This window comes from Dendropsophus ebraccatus, chromosome 10 (genome assembly GCF_027789765.1).
Source record: "Dendropsophus ebraccatus isolate aDenEbr1 chromosome 10, aDenEbr1.pat, whole genome shotgun sequence".
In the NCBI taxonomy this organism is placed as follows: domain Eukaryota; kingdom Metazoa; phylum Chordata; class Amphibia; order Anura; family Hylidae; genus Dendropsophus; species Dendropsophus ebraccatus.
In genome coordinates, this window is record NC_091463.1 from 92,068,116 (window position 1) to 92,083,907 (window position 15,792).

General features: G+C 43.7%; 1 protein-coding gene across 1 annotated transcript in view; it reads right to left on the reverse strand.

Annotated features, from left to right (window-relative positions):
- Positions 1-15,686, reverse strand: part of LOC138766572 (zinc finger protein 850-like) — a 30,168-nt gene extending 14,482 nt beyond the window's left edge. Inside the window, exons 1-10 of the mRNA XM_069944163.1 lie at positions 15,574-15,686; positions 14,032-14,188; positions 12,662-12,783; positions 12,358-12,546; positions 12,156-12,279; positions 11,975-12,057; positions 11,773-11,881; positions 8,529-10,461; positions 6,697-6,821; positions 185-316 (exon numbers count right to left, since the gene is read on the reverse strand). Coding sequence (XP_069800264.1) covers positions 185-316; positions 6,697-6,821; positions 8,529-10,461; positions 11,773-11,881; positions 11,975-12,057; positions 12,156-12,279; positions 12,358-12,546; positions 12,662-12,783; positions 14,032-14,038 — 2,824 coding nt within the window. The 5' untranslated portion in view covers positions 14,039-14,188; positions 15,574-15,686. The remainder of the gene's footprint in view (positions 1-184; positions 317-6,696; positions 6,822-8,528; positions 10,462-11,772; positions 11,882-11,974; positions 12,058-12,155; positions 12,280-12,357; positions 12,547-12,661; positions 12,784-14,031; positions 14,189-15,573) is intronic.
- Positions 15,687-15,792: the final 106 nt, after the last annotated feature.

A 15,792-nucleotide genomic window follows, 5' to 3' on the forward strand; every position in this document is an offset into this window, starting at 1 on the left:
TCTATGCAAAGCAGATCTGTGACTGAAGCAGAGATCGGATTGGTTGCTATGGCCACTCCCGCCTATTTCTTATCTGTGAGGAGAATGCAGGGCGTGAGGCAAGTGTGTAAGTACCTGGACGCCTATATCACACATACACGAGTGACACACAGATCACATGACAAAGACAACAACACACACTGACCGGGAACATGCCAGGAGACTCCACAGCACAGGGGGTGAAGGACCTTTGATGATGTCACAATACAGTCATGTGACCATGGAGGGGCAGGGTCTTTGTCTGGAGAATCAGAGGTCTGTAGAGCGCCATTCATTTACCGAAGAAAGGGCACATGTGTCTAACAGCAAAGCCCCTCCCTCTGATCACATGACAGTGACATCATTAAAGGTCCTCCAGCCACCAAAATGTGTAGAGAATGGAGGAAGGTGTACGAGGAGTGTTCATTAACCCCTTAGGGACCGGGCAAATTTCCATTTTTGCGCTTTCCTTTTTTTCTCCTTGTGCTTAAAAGGCCACCGCATTTTTTCACCTAGAGACCCACATGAGCCCTAATTGTACTTTGCAATGACAGGCTAAATTTTGCGTAAAGTCTGCTGCAACACCAGAAAAAATGAAATGTGTGGTGAAATTGATTTAATTTGGGGAGGTTTTGTGTTTACGCCGTTCGCCCTGGGGTAAAACTGTCTTGTTATGCATGTTCCTCAAGTCGGTACAATTACAACAATATGTAACTTGTAGTGATGAGCGAATAGTGAAATATTCGATTATTCGATATTCGTACGAATATCTCCCTGATATTTGACTATTCGATCGAATATTCGATCCCATTAAAGTCTATGGGAACAAGTATTCGATTATTGAAAAACATCTGTTCGACCACTTGGAGGTTCACAAAGTCCACAATGACACCTCAGGGAAAGGGGATTTGAACACTTATCGAATATTTATTGATTATTCGGCGTACTATTCGATAATATCGAATACCTTACTATTCGGTCGAATATCTATTCGATTGAACAGTGTTCGCTCATCACTAGTAACTTGTGTAACTTTTATTTTATTTGATGGCTTTTAAAAAATGAAAACCTTTGGTCTATGGGGCCGTGTGAGGTGGCATACCTTTTAATTGCTTTTTGTTACAATTTTTCTGGATTTGATGTGACCAAAAATGTGCAATTTTGCACTTTGGAATTTTTAAGTGCTTACAACATTTACTGTGTGTGATCGGGAATGAAATAAATGAATAGTTTGGGCGATTACGCACGCGGCGATACCAAACATGTTTATTTATTTATTTTTATTAAAAAAAATGGGGAAAGGGGGGTGATTCAAACTTTTATTAGGGGAGGGGATTTTTTTATTAATAAAAAAAATTTATTTTTTTACACACATACTAGAAGTCCTCCTGGGGGACTTCTAGTATAACTACACTGATCTCTCATTGAGATCTATGCAGTATAGATATACTGCATAGATCAATGAGATAGGCGTTCTATTGCTCTCTGCTGCTGCAGCCGAGAGCAATAGAATGCCGAGCTGGGATCAGCGACATTACAGAGCAGACCCCGGCCTGGTAAAGATGCAGGGATTGCTCCTCTGCGATCATGTCACGGGAGGGGGCATCCCCCCCACAAGACACCAGGAAAGGGAAAAATATGCATTTTAAATGCAGCTGTCAACTTTGACAGCTTCATTTAAAAGGCTAATTAGCTGGCACGGTGATCGGACTGTGCCTGCTAATTGCCGCGGTCCCGGGCTGCATATAGCACCCAGGATTGCGGCGGTTCTGAGTCCCTCTGAATGCCCTTAACAACGTAGGGGTGTAGATTTATGCCCTTGGTCGTAAAAGGGGTTATCGAGCACTGCACAAACATGGCCACTTTCTTCCAGAGACAGCAACACCGTTGTCTCCAGTTTGGGAGCAGGTTTTGTAACTCAGTTCTATTGAAGTGAATGTAGCTTAGTTGCAAACCGCACCTGAACTGAAGACAAGAGTGGTGCGGTCTCTGGAAGAAAGTGGCCATGTTTTTGTACTGCTGAATAATCCCTTTAAAGTTTTCCCTGGCCCACTTCTATTTATTGCAAGATGATAAAAACGCAAGTATGATGATATAGGTTTCTACTGGTTACGTGCCAATTTACAACTATGAACTGATAACAGTATTTGTCTTTAGGCTGTGTTCACACATGCATGTACATTGTGTTACTGCATCATTTCATTGCCGTCCTTCATTGTGTTACTGCAATAAACGTCCTTACCTTAAAGGTTGCACTCCAAGGAAGGGCCCTATTTACCTTTAGTCACCCGTGGTCAGGTGCCTAGGGCAGCACCTTGCAGGGGGGCAGCAGCAGGGAGAAGGGGAAAGGAAACTACTTTTTTTATTTTTTTAGTCTCCTACCTCCCGTCCAGACTTGCCAGTAAAACTGGTGTCTTTTCGAGGGGTGGGTGGTATGGTGGTATTTGTCAGTTCTGGTATGGCGGTGTTACCCAGTCACAGTTTATGTTTTAAGTAGATAAACAACACGAAAAATACAATTCAGACAATGTTTCTACATCTAGAAAAATGCATGTGGCCGAAACCACTCTCCCCAAGATCTTCTGATTAAAGTGGCTATCCAGGATTAGAGGAACATAGCTGGTTTCTCCTAGGAATAGTGTCCCCAGGTTGTGTGTGGTATTGAGGCTCAGTTCCATTAACCTGAATGGGGTAGAGGTATGTTACCACATGCAACCTGGGGACATGTGTGGTGTTGTTTTTGAAAGAATATTTATACATATACACATACTGAACAACCCGCTTAATACAGGCATAATTGTTGTGGTTTCAGTTGCTGTAGAAGCTGCAATAAACAAAATGCAACAGGCTGGAGCTGCAGGAAGATGCTGAGTACTGGAGCGTCTGAGGAGCATGATGGCAGGTAAGCTGCAGTTCATCAAGAACGAAATGGAACATACAGGACTGTACATCAGGGAACGGAAAAAAAGCTCTAGCAATCTGTGCAGGAGGAAATTGGCCGGGGTCCTAGAGTGCTAAATGTTATAGGAGACTGGATCGCCAAAGTAGGAAATAATAAGTAAGGAGAGATGGTTGGAAAGTTCAGACTCTGCATAACCAGAGATTGGCGCAACTGGAGCATGATCGAGACCAAACATTCAGGATTTGAAGTTAGATGCAGCCCTAGGGAGTCCTGCAAAATATGGATACAATCTATGGCTCTATGTTCATTATGTAGAGGCTTTTATTTTTTATTTTTTTACAGAAATCAGTAGTATAAGCAATTTTAAGAAACTCATATAATAGGTTTTATTAGGCAAAAAAACGCTTTCTGTATTCATAAAGCTATTTCACAGCTCCCCTCCCCTCACTTCTTATCTGTGCATTATCAGGCAAAACCGTCTTCATTACAGAGAAGCCAGTGAAGACGGGTTCTGCTGTGTCCATTATATCCTATGGAGGGGGGAGGAAGATGAGTGAGCAGGAAGAGGAGACATGAAGGTCAGCTGTTTGTAGACTGTCTGGGCACCTAAAACGCTGGATTCGGGGGTCAGAAAGGTCAGTGCTTATCAAGGAACTTGCTGAGAGAAGGTGTTGTGCTGTGCAGGACTGCTCTGTGCTCTCTCACTCCTCTCAGCCCCTCCCCTCTCCATAGCCACATAAAGGACACAGAAATCCTGCTTCTTCTGAAGTCAGGGGGAATCTAGGAAAACAGCTTTTTCAGTACAGATGGAAACTTTTTTGGCAAATAAAACCTACTACAGAGTTTCCTAAAATTGCTTGTACTATAGATATTTATTGTTTTCAGAAAAATGACCCTGAAATGACAGTTACAATTTAAAGCGACTCTGTACCCACAATCTGACCCCCCCCCCCCCCCCCCCAAACCGCTTGTACCTTCGGATAGCTGCTTTTAATCCAAGATCTGTCCTGGGGTCCGTTCAGCAGGTGATGCAGTTATTGTGCTAAAACAACTACTTTTAAACTGGCAGCCCCATGTCCTACAGGAGTATCTGTGCCCTTACTTTGCACCACCCCTCCGTCCCTCCTCCCCACCCTCTTTATCATTAGGGATGTGACTGGAACATTTTCTCCATGCTGAACATTGCACTGGTGTCTTAACGATCCAGCCCTTGTGCCATTCTCTCACTGCTGATGAATAGGAGACAATCTGCCTGGCGCATTCCTAATGATGAGGAGGGCGGGGAGGAGGGACAGGGAGGTTGTGCCAGCCTAATGCATACACAATCTAGGCCACTCCCGTAGGGCACAGGGCTGCCAGTTTAAAAGATGTTTTTTAGCACAATAACTGCATCACCTGCCAAACGGACCCCAGGACAGATCTTGGATTAAAAGCAGCTATCCAAAGGTACAAGCGGTTTGGGGGGGGGGTCAGATTGTGGCTACAGAGTCGCTTTATTAATGGCAGCAAAGACAAAGTCCAACTGTGGCAGAGATCATCAGCTAATAATGTGCATGGTGAAGCTAAAGCTGTGAGAGAAAAAACTGCTTTCTATATGATTACATCCTTGCACTCGAAAAATCAGCTAGTGACATAAATATCATAATATCCAAGTACCAATAAGTCCCAGAGTGAGATCCAATTAGGGTGGGTTCACACTACGGAATTCTCGCGGAAAAACTCTGCGGAATTCCGTCGGCTCAATAGACACCATTCTATGGGCCGGCGTATTCCGCTATCAGCCGAAAGAAGTGACATGTTACTTCTTTCGGCGGATAGCGGAATACGTCGGCCCATAGAATGGTGTCTATGGAGCTGGCGGAAAGGCGCACGGACAGCCAACGGAATTCCGCGGAATTTATCTGCGAGAATTCAGTAGTGTGAACCCACCCTCAGTTAGGAAGGAGACAGACACTACTGGAAGTAGTATTAGAAATTTATTAGTGTTATTTTCCAAAATAACCTTGTAGGAGCAAAGAGTATAGGCAGATTAACGCAAAAACATGAAACTGACCCTTGAAGGTAAAGGACACTACAGAGGTTATGGCTTTAGATGCCGCTTAGCTTTCTCTTGAAGTCTATAGAATCCCAGAAACATGGTGGGAAATGCCCCCACTACCCTTTTCTTTTTCCTCTTGCAGGTTGTCTTACTTTTCTTAATTTATACATCTGAGCATACAAAGTGCTCAGATAAAGGTTTATTCATGTAAAGGTAAAGGTTTAACATGTTTCGCCAACAGTAATAGTTCCACGTTTCAGTTTTTGTTGCAGGAACTTTTCACCAAAGCCATCACTTGGGTAGATCAAACATCACATGTATTTTGAGCCAAAACCGAAAATTTTATGTAAAAAAAATAAAAATCTATGCTTTACACTCAGAAAGAAGGGGCATAACAGTTAGGTAAGCGTTCTGATATTAAGTGGTCATACACCTTCGATAACCGATACCGCCCTCTAACTGTCCTCAATGTGTGCGGCCAAATCCACTCCCTCATATAAATCTCCAAGCTCAACAGAACAGCTAAGACTTTTTCTGCTACCCGGACATCCTACGAGGAAATCACGCAGCCTTTGTATTGTTCGGGAAGAAGACATGTTCTGTCTCCTAGAGATGAACGTATTTTAATGAAAACTTAAAAAAGTATAGCATTTTTGGACTGATGTCCCTTCATCAGATCCAACCTTGGATATCATTATTTTTTAGTTTCACATGAGGCGCTGTCCTCAGTTCTTTAGCCAAAAAGTTAAAGCTAGCGGGCTAATGGGTATTCCAAATGGACAACCATACCCCCAGCATTTTAAAGTTGTGGAAAAGCAGTGTAAGGATAATATAGGCCTCTGAGCTGAAGCTTATTGAGAATTTAGGGAAGGGCTACTATGTGTGTGCAAGCAGGGAGGCCACTAAACTTGGCTCAGTTACACCCATTCTGCCAGAGGAAATAGGTCAAATTTCCAGTAAATTATTGTTAGAAGTGTTTGGAAGGCTGACAGTAAAGGCCCTACTACACGGGCTGATATTAAAGGACAAACGAGCGCCGGCCTGTCCGCAGCTTGCTTCTTGTTCCCTGGTTGCTGTCGGTGCTATTAGATCTTTAGATGGTCCAGGTCCAGGCCTTCTGCCACCACTCCTAATGTGAAAAGCGACGGCCAGCAGCCATCGTTTTCTTTTAACGTGTTGAAAGACAACGATCAGCTGACATCGTGCATGCCAGTTGATTGTTGCCTTTTAACACTTCCTATTACACCAAGCCATTATCCAAATATGCCCGATAATCGATTGGTGTAATTGGGCCTTTAGACAATATAAAGGCAATTCCACCAAATGGTAACCATGTGTATGTAAACTTCAGGGCCAATGACTGAGATAGAAAAAAGATAAGGCAGAGAAAGTGAACTAGAACTAAATGTCAGAAATTGGGAAAAATTTAGTTTTCCTGAATTTGGCTTATTATATAGATATTATGTTATTTCATTATTATATTTTATACTTTAATTTTAAAGCAAGAGTTGGAAAATTTCTATCGACACCGACTCCCAAACTCATTTCCACCTCCACAGCCTTGTTCCTGACAGAGCTTCCACTAACAGTTTTGTCACGGTTTCCTCCTAACCAAAAATTCAAACCATAAAGGCAGGAAAATAACCAAAACCAAACTCCATTACAAGTACTCTTCAGTTTCCTTCTCGTTCTACCATTCATCTGACATTCCAAATTTATATCTACAAAATGTCCCTACCATCATCGCTGTAGGAGCGGAGCTCAAAAAAGGCCAAATTATTTCCAACTGCAAATTTCTCCATTCTACTCTGGACTGCACGATCACTGGCCAGCTCCACTAAATACTGATCCTCGAAGACAAAACTATAGTGAAAAGCGTTGGAACAAACACCTTCCCTTGGTAAGATGCATTCAATGCAGGTCCTGTAAAGCCAGAACATTCTGCTATGTATGGTAAAGCTCTCATAGAAAACCATTTGGGAGATCAGCAACACAAGGCTGCAAAGGATTGCAAATCAGGAACGGAAGAGCAAGTGACAACAAAGCAGCTAGCATTCAAGATACATAAAAAAAATCTCTCTAATCAACGGGGTATTCCACATTTTTGAAAAAAAATAAAATAAATAATAAAAAAAAAAAAATATTTATATATGCTAAAAGAAAAGAAAAGAAAAGCTGTACTCACCTACCCCCAGTCCCCTGCAGTTCCCCTTTCTAGTATCCTAATCTCCGCTTTCTCTCTGTTTCTAAGACGAGAAGAAGATGCTCAGCCAATCACTGGCCATGATAGTGTCCCGTTTTGGTCAGTAAGAAAGGAGATCACAGTACCAAATGAAATGAACAGGAGCCATAAGGGAACGAGGGTAGATAAGTATAGCTTTTTATGCATGGCTCCAGAAACATGTTATGTCTTTCAAAATGTAGAATACCCCTTTAAATTGGGACTTTGGAGAATTTATTTATTTTTCAGATCAACTGTTGTCAGAAAGTTATACAGATTTGTAAATTTAAAAAAATTAAAAATCTCCAGTCTTTTCAGTACTTATTAGCTGCTGTATGTCCTGCAGGAAGTTGTGTATTCTCTCCAGTCTGACACAGTGCTCTCTGCTGCCACCTCTGTCTGTGACAGGTTCTGCCCAGAGTACTAGCAAATCCCCATAGAAAACCTAAGTTTCTCTGACAGTGCCCATTTAAGGTTTTAAAAAAGGTGCAATAAACAGTTTATTAACAAAATGGACAATACATGAGATATCCCTCAGCTCCACCATCAACCGTGATTAATCTCCTGCCACTTACTTAGCCCTTTTTCTCTAACATCTACTGTAGGCGGATAGTGAGGAGGTGACCGTGTTTGACCTCCTTTAGGGCTGTCTAAACATCTAACAGTCCAAATTACTGGAACTAACACTATAATATAATGTGTGTTCCAGCATAGCTGCTGGGAAAGGCTTTGTGGTTCTTACACAACATGCATGACCATGTTAATGACGTCTACAAGTGTAAAGCATGTAACTTTATCCTGTATTATGATAGCTGAGGCCTATGATCCACAATGGATCTACAATGGTCGGGTCATTGAATGCAATTATGAAGGTGTAGGTTCTCCAGTGCATCCTAATCAATACAGTACTTCACTATAATAATACCAACTCTGGTTGGTACATACACAAGAGGCGTACCTGGAAATCACTCAATGTCCGTGTATAGGGGTCAGTGGTAGTTAAGGTAGTTACCTTGATGACGCTAAGAACAAACAGATTATACCGCTACCCTACCATCTCCTAAATGTAGGCTAAACAAACAAGGAGGGATTTGTCTTCCCTCTAAATTACATGCTGACCTCTGGAGAGGTCATCAGAGTTATAGGTAACACTATACTGTATGAAAACAGATCCGGTAGCAGACAGTTACATAATGGCGGCGGCCCCTGAAAACATTCAAAATGTCTTCTCTACAGTCATTCAAAATACTTAGGGGAAAAAAAAAATCCTATTCTGAACGTAAGCTTGACCTCTTCCCATGTGAATTCAGTGATGTACAGGAGTCTGCGCTCCCGTAAGACATCATTCCTATTGTACACACTGTAGTTTCTCCTCGGTGTGATTTCGTTGATGTACAATAAGAGATTGTTTCTGGATAAACTGTTTCCCACATTCTGCGCATGAATATGGCTTCTCCCCGGTGTGATTTCTCTGGTGTACGAGAAGAGTTTGGAGCTGGATAAACCGTTTCCCGCAATCTGGGCACGAGAACGGCTTCTCCCCGGTGTGTTTTCTCTGATGTACGAGAAGAGCTTGTTTCTGGTTGAACCGTTTCCCGCATTCGGAACACAGGTATGGTGCCTCTTTTGTGTGGATTCTGCTATGGACGACAAGGGCTTGTTTCTGATTAAAGCATTTCCCACATTCTGTACAGGAATAGGGCCTCTCCCCAGTGTGGATTCTCTTGTGTTCAACAAGACTTCGTTTACGGGTAAAACATTTCCCGCACTCTGGACATGGATACGGTTTCTCCCCTGTGTGACTTCTCTTATGTGCCACAAGGTCCGATCTCTGGGTAAAACACTTATCACATTCTGGGCATGAAAATGGCCGCTCCCCTGTGTGAATTCTCTTATGTACATATAGATTGTTTCTTAATCTAAAACGTTTGCCACAGTCTGAACACGGAAACGGTTTCTCCCCAGTGTGAATCCTCTCATGTTCCACAAGATGTTGTTTATTTGTAAAGCACTTCCCACATAATATGCACGAGAATGGCCTCTCTCCTGAGTGGATTCTTTGGTGTCTCACAAGATCTGCTCTCCGGTTGAAACATTTGCCACATACCAAACAAGAAAAAGGCTTGTCCTCAGAATGAATCTTCTGATGTTCATCAAGATTTGTTTTAATTGCAAAACATTTCCCACATTCTGCACATGAAAATGGCTTCTCCCCAGTGTGATTTCTCTGGTGTACAATAAGAGTTTGTAGCTGGATAAACCGCTTCCCACATTCTGCACATGCATATGGCTTCTCCCCTGTGTGATTTCTCTGATGTACAATAAGTGCTTGTTTCTGGTTAAATCTTTTTCCACACTCTGCACATGAATATGGCTTCTCCTTTGTGTGAATTCTCCGATGTACAACAAGAGCCTGCTTCTGGTTAAATCGTCTTCCGCATTCGGTACATGCATAGGGCCTCTCCCCTGTGTGGATTCTCAGGTGTTCCACAAGACTTCGTTTCCGGGTAAAACCTTTTCCACACTCTGTACAACCATAAGGTCTCTCGCCCGTGTGACTTCTTCTATGTGTAGTAAGTTCTGATCTCTGAGTAAAACATCTACCACATTCAGGACATGAAAACGGGCGCTCACCAGTGTGAACTCTCTTATGTACGTAGAGATTGTTTCTTAACCTAAAACATTTCCCACATTCTGTACATGTGAAAGGTTTCTCCCCAGTGTGAACCCTCTCATGTTCTACTAGATGTTGTTTAGTTCTAAAGCACTTCCCACATACTGAACATGCAAATGGCTTCCCCCCTATGTGGATTCTCCTATGTCTAACAAGACCTGTCCTGTGATTAAAGCATTTCCCACACACTGAGCACAAAAATGGCTTATCCTCTGCATGAATTTTTTGATGTTCAAAAAGATGTGATTCCCACATGAAACATTTCCCACATTCCAGACATGAATAAGGCTGCTCTCCTGTGTGGATTCTTTGATGTTCAAGGAGATCTGGTTCATCTGTGAAACATTTTCCGCATTCCAAGCAAGAAAACGGGCTCTCGTCTATGTGATCTCTTGTGTCAAAGCCGGGAGGCTGTTTAACACTCTGCGACTGATCAGATGAAGTCCCTTCCAGGGTATTGGGATCAGATAAGATATCTCTGCTGTGAATAGCTAAAGGAAGCTTTGAGGTACTAAAGCGTTCTCCAAAAATATTTCTTATGGTATAGTATTCTACATCACAGTCGGCAGATGGAGGTTGATGATCACCCTGAAGATTCAGTAGAGCATCTGTTGGGGGACAGAAACAAAAAACCTCATGCTTTATCATTTACAACAGGGAAACTGGGTGTTGCAGACTTTAAAGGAGAAATCCGGCAATTTAAAAAAAAAATCTTCAGCTGGTGGGGGGAAATATAGAAAACAATCATTGCCAATCTCTCCCCATGGCCATGATGCACCGCCTGATAGGCTCCTGGACCCTCGCCAGAAGGCATCCCCCTCCAGACATCACGACTCGGGAGGGGGGGGGGGGGGAGCCTTAACTGGCTGATGGATTGCCCGCTTAACCAATCAGTGACTGCAGAGACGTCCTGGTCCAGTCACTGACTGGCCGAGCAGGCAGCGCATCAACCAGGTTGTGATGTTGGCTCTGAAGCAGATCCCGGCACAGGAAGAGGTGAGTAATGGTTGTTTATTATGTTTCCCCCTACGCCCTGCCGTTTGAAATTTATTTTTATATCACTGGACCTTAAACTGCACATATATTAAAGTACAAAGTTACATTTTAGTCTCATATAAGTATCAGGTTTGTATATTCCTCGAATAAGACAGCTTGTTGTGTCAAAACCAGAAGTGGATCCAACTGGAACAAGAAGTACAAGCCCTCCCTTTATATTTTCCATCCCATTTGAATCCGCATCTGGCCTTGGCACAAAAACTGGCATGTCTGAAACCAGCATTCACGAAGCTGAGATTCCTAGAATTGTAGCAGTGTGCAGGACATCAGCCTAGTCACAGTCCTGCCTGGGAACCTTCTCTTATCACTTGGAGAAAACTTGGAGGAGAACGTCCACTTTGTTCATGTGTAAAAGCGCTCAAAAGTAGCATTGAATGGACTTGCCAAACTGTTCTCCGAACCCAAATGCACAGCTCGGAGAAGTTGGATGCCACCTTAGGGAGTCCTGCAAGGCATGGATACAGCCATAGGCATACACAAAGGGGGAGATTCATCAAACATGGTGTAAAGTGAAACTGGCTCAGTTGCCCCTAGCAACCAATCAGAGTCCACCTTTCATTTTTTAAAGAGTATGTAAGGAGTCTGATTGGTTGCTAGGGGCAACTGAGCCAGTTTTACTTTACACCATGTTTGATAAATCTCCCCCAAAATGTCCATGCTAACAAAACTTTTCTCCTATACAGAATCTATCATTATCAATAAATAGGTCCATGTTTTGCCTTCTAACAGCACATGGGAGGCCTGATGATTACAATAAACCAGGTAGGTAAGTCTTCCCCACTTCTGGGTGGATTACGAGATTGCCATCACCATCAACAAAATAAACATACATGACTCTTCTATACTGCATAGTTGTAACTCACCTGCACCCATATTGACAGGGATTTCCTCCTCCTTACATGGGAGATCACTTCTATAATACTCCTCGTCTCCTTCCGTCTCTTCCACTTTGATGATAATATGTTCATCAATCTATAAGAAAAGGTAAATGATAAAGTTTGATGAACTGGGTTAGATACAGATCACTGTAGTCACATCTCGTAAAGGCTCTTTCTTATTCTCTACCTCATTACTCTCATCATCCTCCAAGGGAATATCATCAAGGGGGCTGGTACAGTTCTCGGGTGTCCTACTTCTACTGGGTCCATCTGTAAGAAATTCACAGATAAAGAGGGGTACACGTTTGTACATCTAGCTGACCTCTAAAACTTCCCCCTCTTTACAGTTATTAGGAGTCTCCTCTTACCCTGCGGTGTGAGGGGCGGCTGATCCTCCATCATGACCTCCTTGTACTGATCCCTGTGTCCTTCTAGATACTCCCACTCCTCCATGGAGAGATAGACAGTGACGTCCTGACACCTTACAGGGACCTTACAGAAGCAGTGATATAGTCATCATTATACCTTGGTGATGCAGTATTATGTCCCAGCATTCCCAGCAGCGCTCACCTCTCCGGTCAGCATCTGAATGATCTTATTGATGAGCTCTAAGATCTTCTGCTCAGTGTCTCTCGTATATGTCTTTGAGGGAGATGAAGGCATCATGGTGGGGCTTTGGTTCTTGTTCCATTCTTCTGACTCATGTGGATGCGACTTGGACGCCACACACTCCCCAGATTTCTTCACTACCGTGCAGTCCTGTGTACAGAGGGACACAGCGATAACCATCACTCATTATCTTTTCAGCCACTCCTTGCCTATGCCAGATGTGACAAGTATAAGGTCATACGACCCAGTTGCCAGAAACCCTCACCTCTCCAGTCAGCAGGCAGATGATCTCCAGGGTGAGTTTTAATATCTGGTCGGTCATTTTGTGGCTAGACATCAAAGTTACAAGTTTCTTGCTGACCGAACTTAATTGTGTAGGAGCGTATACTGCAGAGACCAAGAAAAGGGGGGGGGGAGGTGCACAGTGTCATTCAGTGCATGAACATTTGGAAAACATGAGATCTCATTGAGCTGTCAATAATGCACAACATGGAGAGAAGCTTATACCCCCCCCACTGCAAATGTGGGTAAGGGCTAATTCACTGATCCGTTGTTCTGTCCGCAATTGCAGACAGAACATGAAACCAATATTATCCTATGGCCCCGTTCACACGTCCGTACGTGTATACGGGGCCGCGATCCGTGCCGCAAAAAAATGGACATGTTGTAATGCGGACCGTTTTTTTGCGGCACGGATCGCTGGGGTAATGATGTGTGAACGTAGTGCTCCATGAAGCACGGAGCACTACGGCTACACGGACTGCACTACGGGTGTGTGAATGTGGCCTAAGAGTTATTGAAGCAAATAGCTGATAGAATATAGTATCAGCACTGGTTTACCCCACAGTTAAAGTTAAGTTAAATTGATCTGGAGTATGAGGGCATTCACACATTCCGTGATTACTGTTCGTGCTACGGACAGGAATCACAGAATTTAAAACTTTACACTACTGTACTGAGACAGCTGCAAGACTGTCAGCACAGTAGCATGAAGATTTAAAGAGATCCGAAGCTTCTGGCATCATAATAAATCATGATGCAGGGAGTTTCACATTCCGTTCCTCAGCCCATCATCTGTACAAACAAACCATGGACTGAACGTGTGAATGCAGTCCTTAGGCCCTAACTGATTTGTTGTCTGTACTGTGGCTGCTGCATCCTATGAACTATTTGTAATAAGTGATGGAGGTGTTAAACATATGTCTAAGGATCCTATTACAATGCAGCAAAGGATCCTCCAAACATAGAAGTGATTGCTTCATTGGAGAGAATCTGGCAATGGTGGCAGCGTCATGTTGGCTTCTTATTATACTCATCCTAGCCTGTGTGTATTCATGTGGAAGGAAAACAAGACTGATGAACACTATCACACGTACATCGCTGCTAAATATAAGTGGTCAATAAACAACAGGAAATATATGATACTTGACCATGGCGCTAAACTCAGCCATTCTACACAATACATTAATTTATGTAAATATATATATATATATATATATATATATATATATATATATATATATATATATATATATATACCATTTTACAATTTGTGCTAATGCAACCATCAGGGTGTATAAATAATACTACCAAATGAGGAATAAGTAATATCAGTCATACAATGCCACAACTTACAGTACATGTACACTCCGCACTCAGGGGCTCCACTCTGTCCTTTCCCATCAATGTGGCAAGAGGATGACCTGGCATGCCTAGTACCATCCTGACATGGCAGATTTACAGTACGGATTCTGCAATGGAGTCTGAATTGGATTTACAACAAGACATCTAACTGCAATGACAAGCTTTGGATGGATATAGATTTGATGTATATAGTATATTAACTGTATCCCCCCCACTACCTTCAACATTCACAGCATTGCCCTCCAATAGCTGCAGTAAAGAGCTCCGATTATTCCTAAAAAGTCACTGCAGTGTCCTCCAAAAATAACTAACCAAAACCGTCTTCTCCAATAACACAAGGGAGCGGGTTCTACTACCCCCAATAGTTACAGCACTGTCCTTTAATAATAACAGAAGGATACGGTACCTACTAACCCCAATGATAACAGCACCGTCCTTCAATAATTACAGAAGGGGACGGTTCCTACTACCCCCAATGATTACAGCAATGCCCTTCAATAATAACAGAGGAGAATGGAAACTGTGTCCACTACAGTGTCCTCCAATAATACCAGCAGGAACTCCCTCCCACTACACACAGTAGTCAGGGCCTCCAGTAACAGCAGAAACTCCCTCCCACTACACACAGTAGTCAGGGCCTCCAGTAACAGCAGAAACTTCCTCCCACTACACACAGTAGTCAGGGCCTCCAGTAACAGCAGAAACTCCCTCCCACTACACACAGTAGTCAGGGCCTCCAGTAACAGCAGAAACTCCCTCCCACTACACACAGTAGTCAGGGCCTCCAGTAACAGCAGAAACTCCCTCCCACTACACACAGTAGTCAGGGCCTCCAGTAACAGCAGAAACTCCCTCCCACTACACACAGTAGTCAGGGCCTCCAGTAACAGCAGAAACTCCCTCCCACTACACACAGTAGTCAGGGCCTCCAGTAACAGCAGAAACTCCCTCCCACTACACACAGTAGTCAGGGCCTCCAGTAACAGCAGAAACTCCCTTCCACTACACACAATAGTCAAGGCCTCCAGTAACTGCAGGAACTCCCTCCCAGTACACACAATAGTCAGGGCCTCCAGTAACAGCAGGGACTGCCTCCAACTACACAAAATAGTCAGGGTCTCCAGTAACAGCAGGGACTGCCTCCAACTACACAAAATAGTCAGGGCCTCCAGTAACAGCAGGGACGGCCTCCAACTACACACAATAGTCAAGGCCTCCAGTAACTGCAGGAACTCCCTCCCAGTACACACAATAGTCAAGGCCTCCAGTAACAGCAGGGACGGCCTCCAACTACACACAATAGTCAGGGCCTCCAGCGAAGAACTCCCTCCCACTGCCCCCAATAGTCTGGCCTGATAACAGCAGGAACGCCTCCTAATGGCATCAGTGATTACAGCCCCGCCCCCTGCACAGTATACATACACAGACACACATATATACTGTGTACTAGGCTGCAGCGCATCCAGCCTCCATTGTGATCACACAGTGATGGCTCCGGCGGCTCCTGCACTCAGGGATACAGGGAGTTATTACCTGCACGTCTATGGGAGGCGTCAGGGAGACGCTGAGGAGATCACAGACACACAGATCACATGATAATCACAATGACTACAGCGCCGATCGGGAACACGCCAGCGGCTCCACAGCACCGGGGCAAAGGACCTGCGGTGACGTCACGACCATGTGACCGCGAGAGGCGGGGTCTTAGTCTGAACTGATAAAGCTTGTCTGTGCGAGCCGCCGGTAGTTATG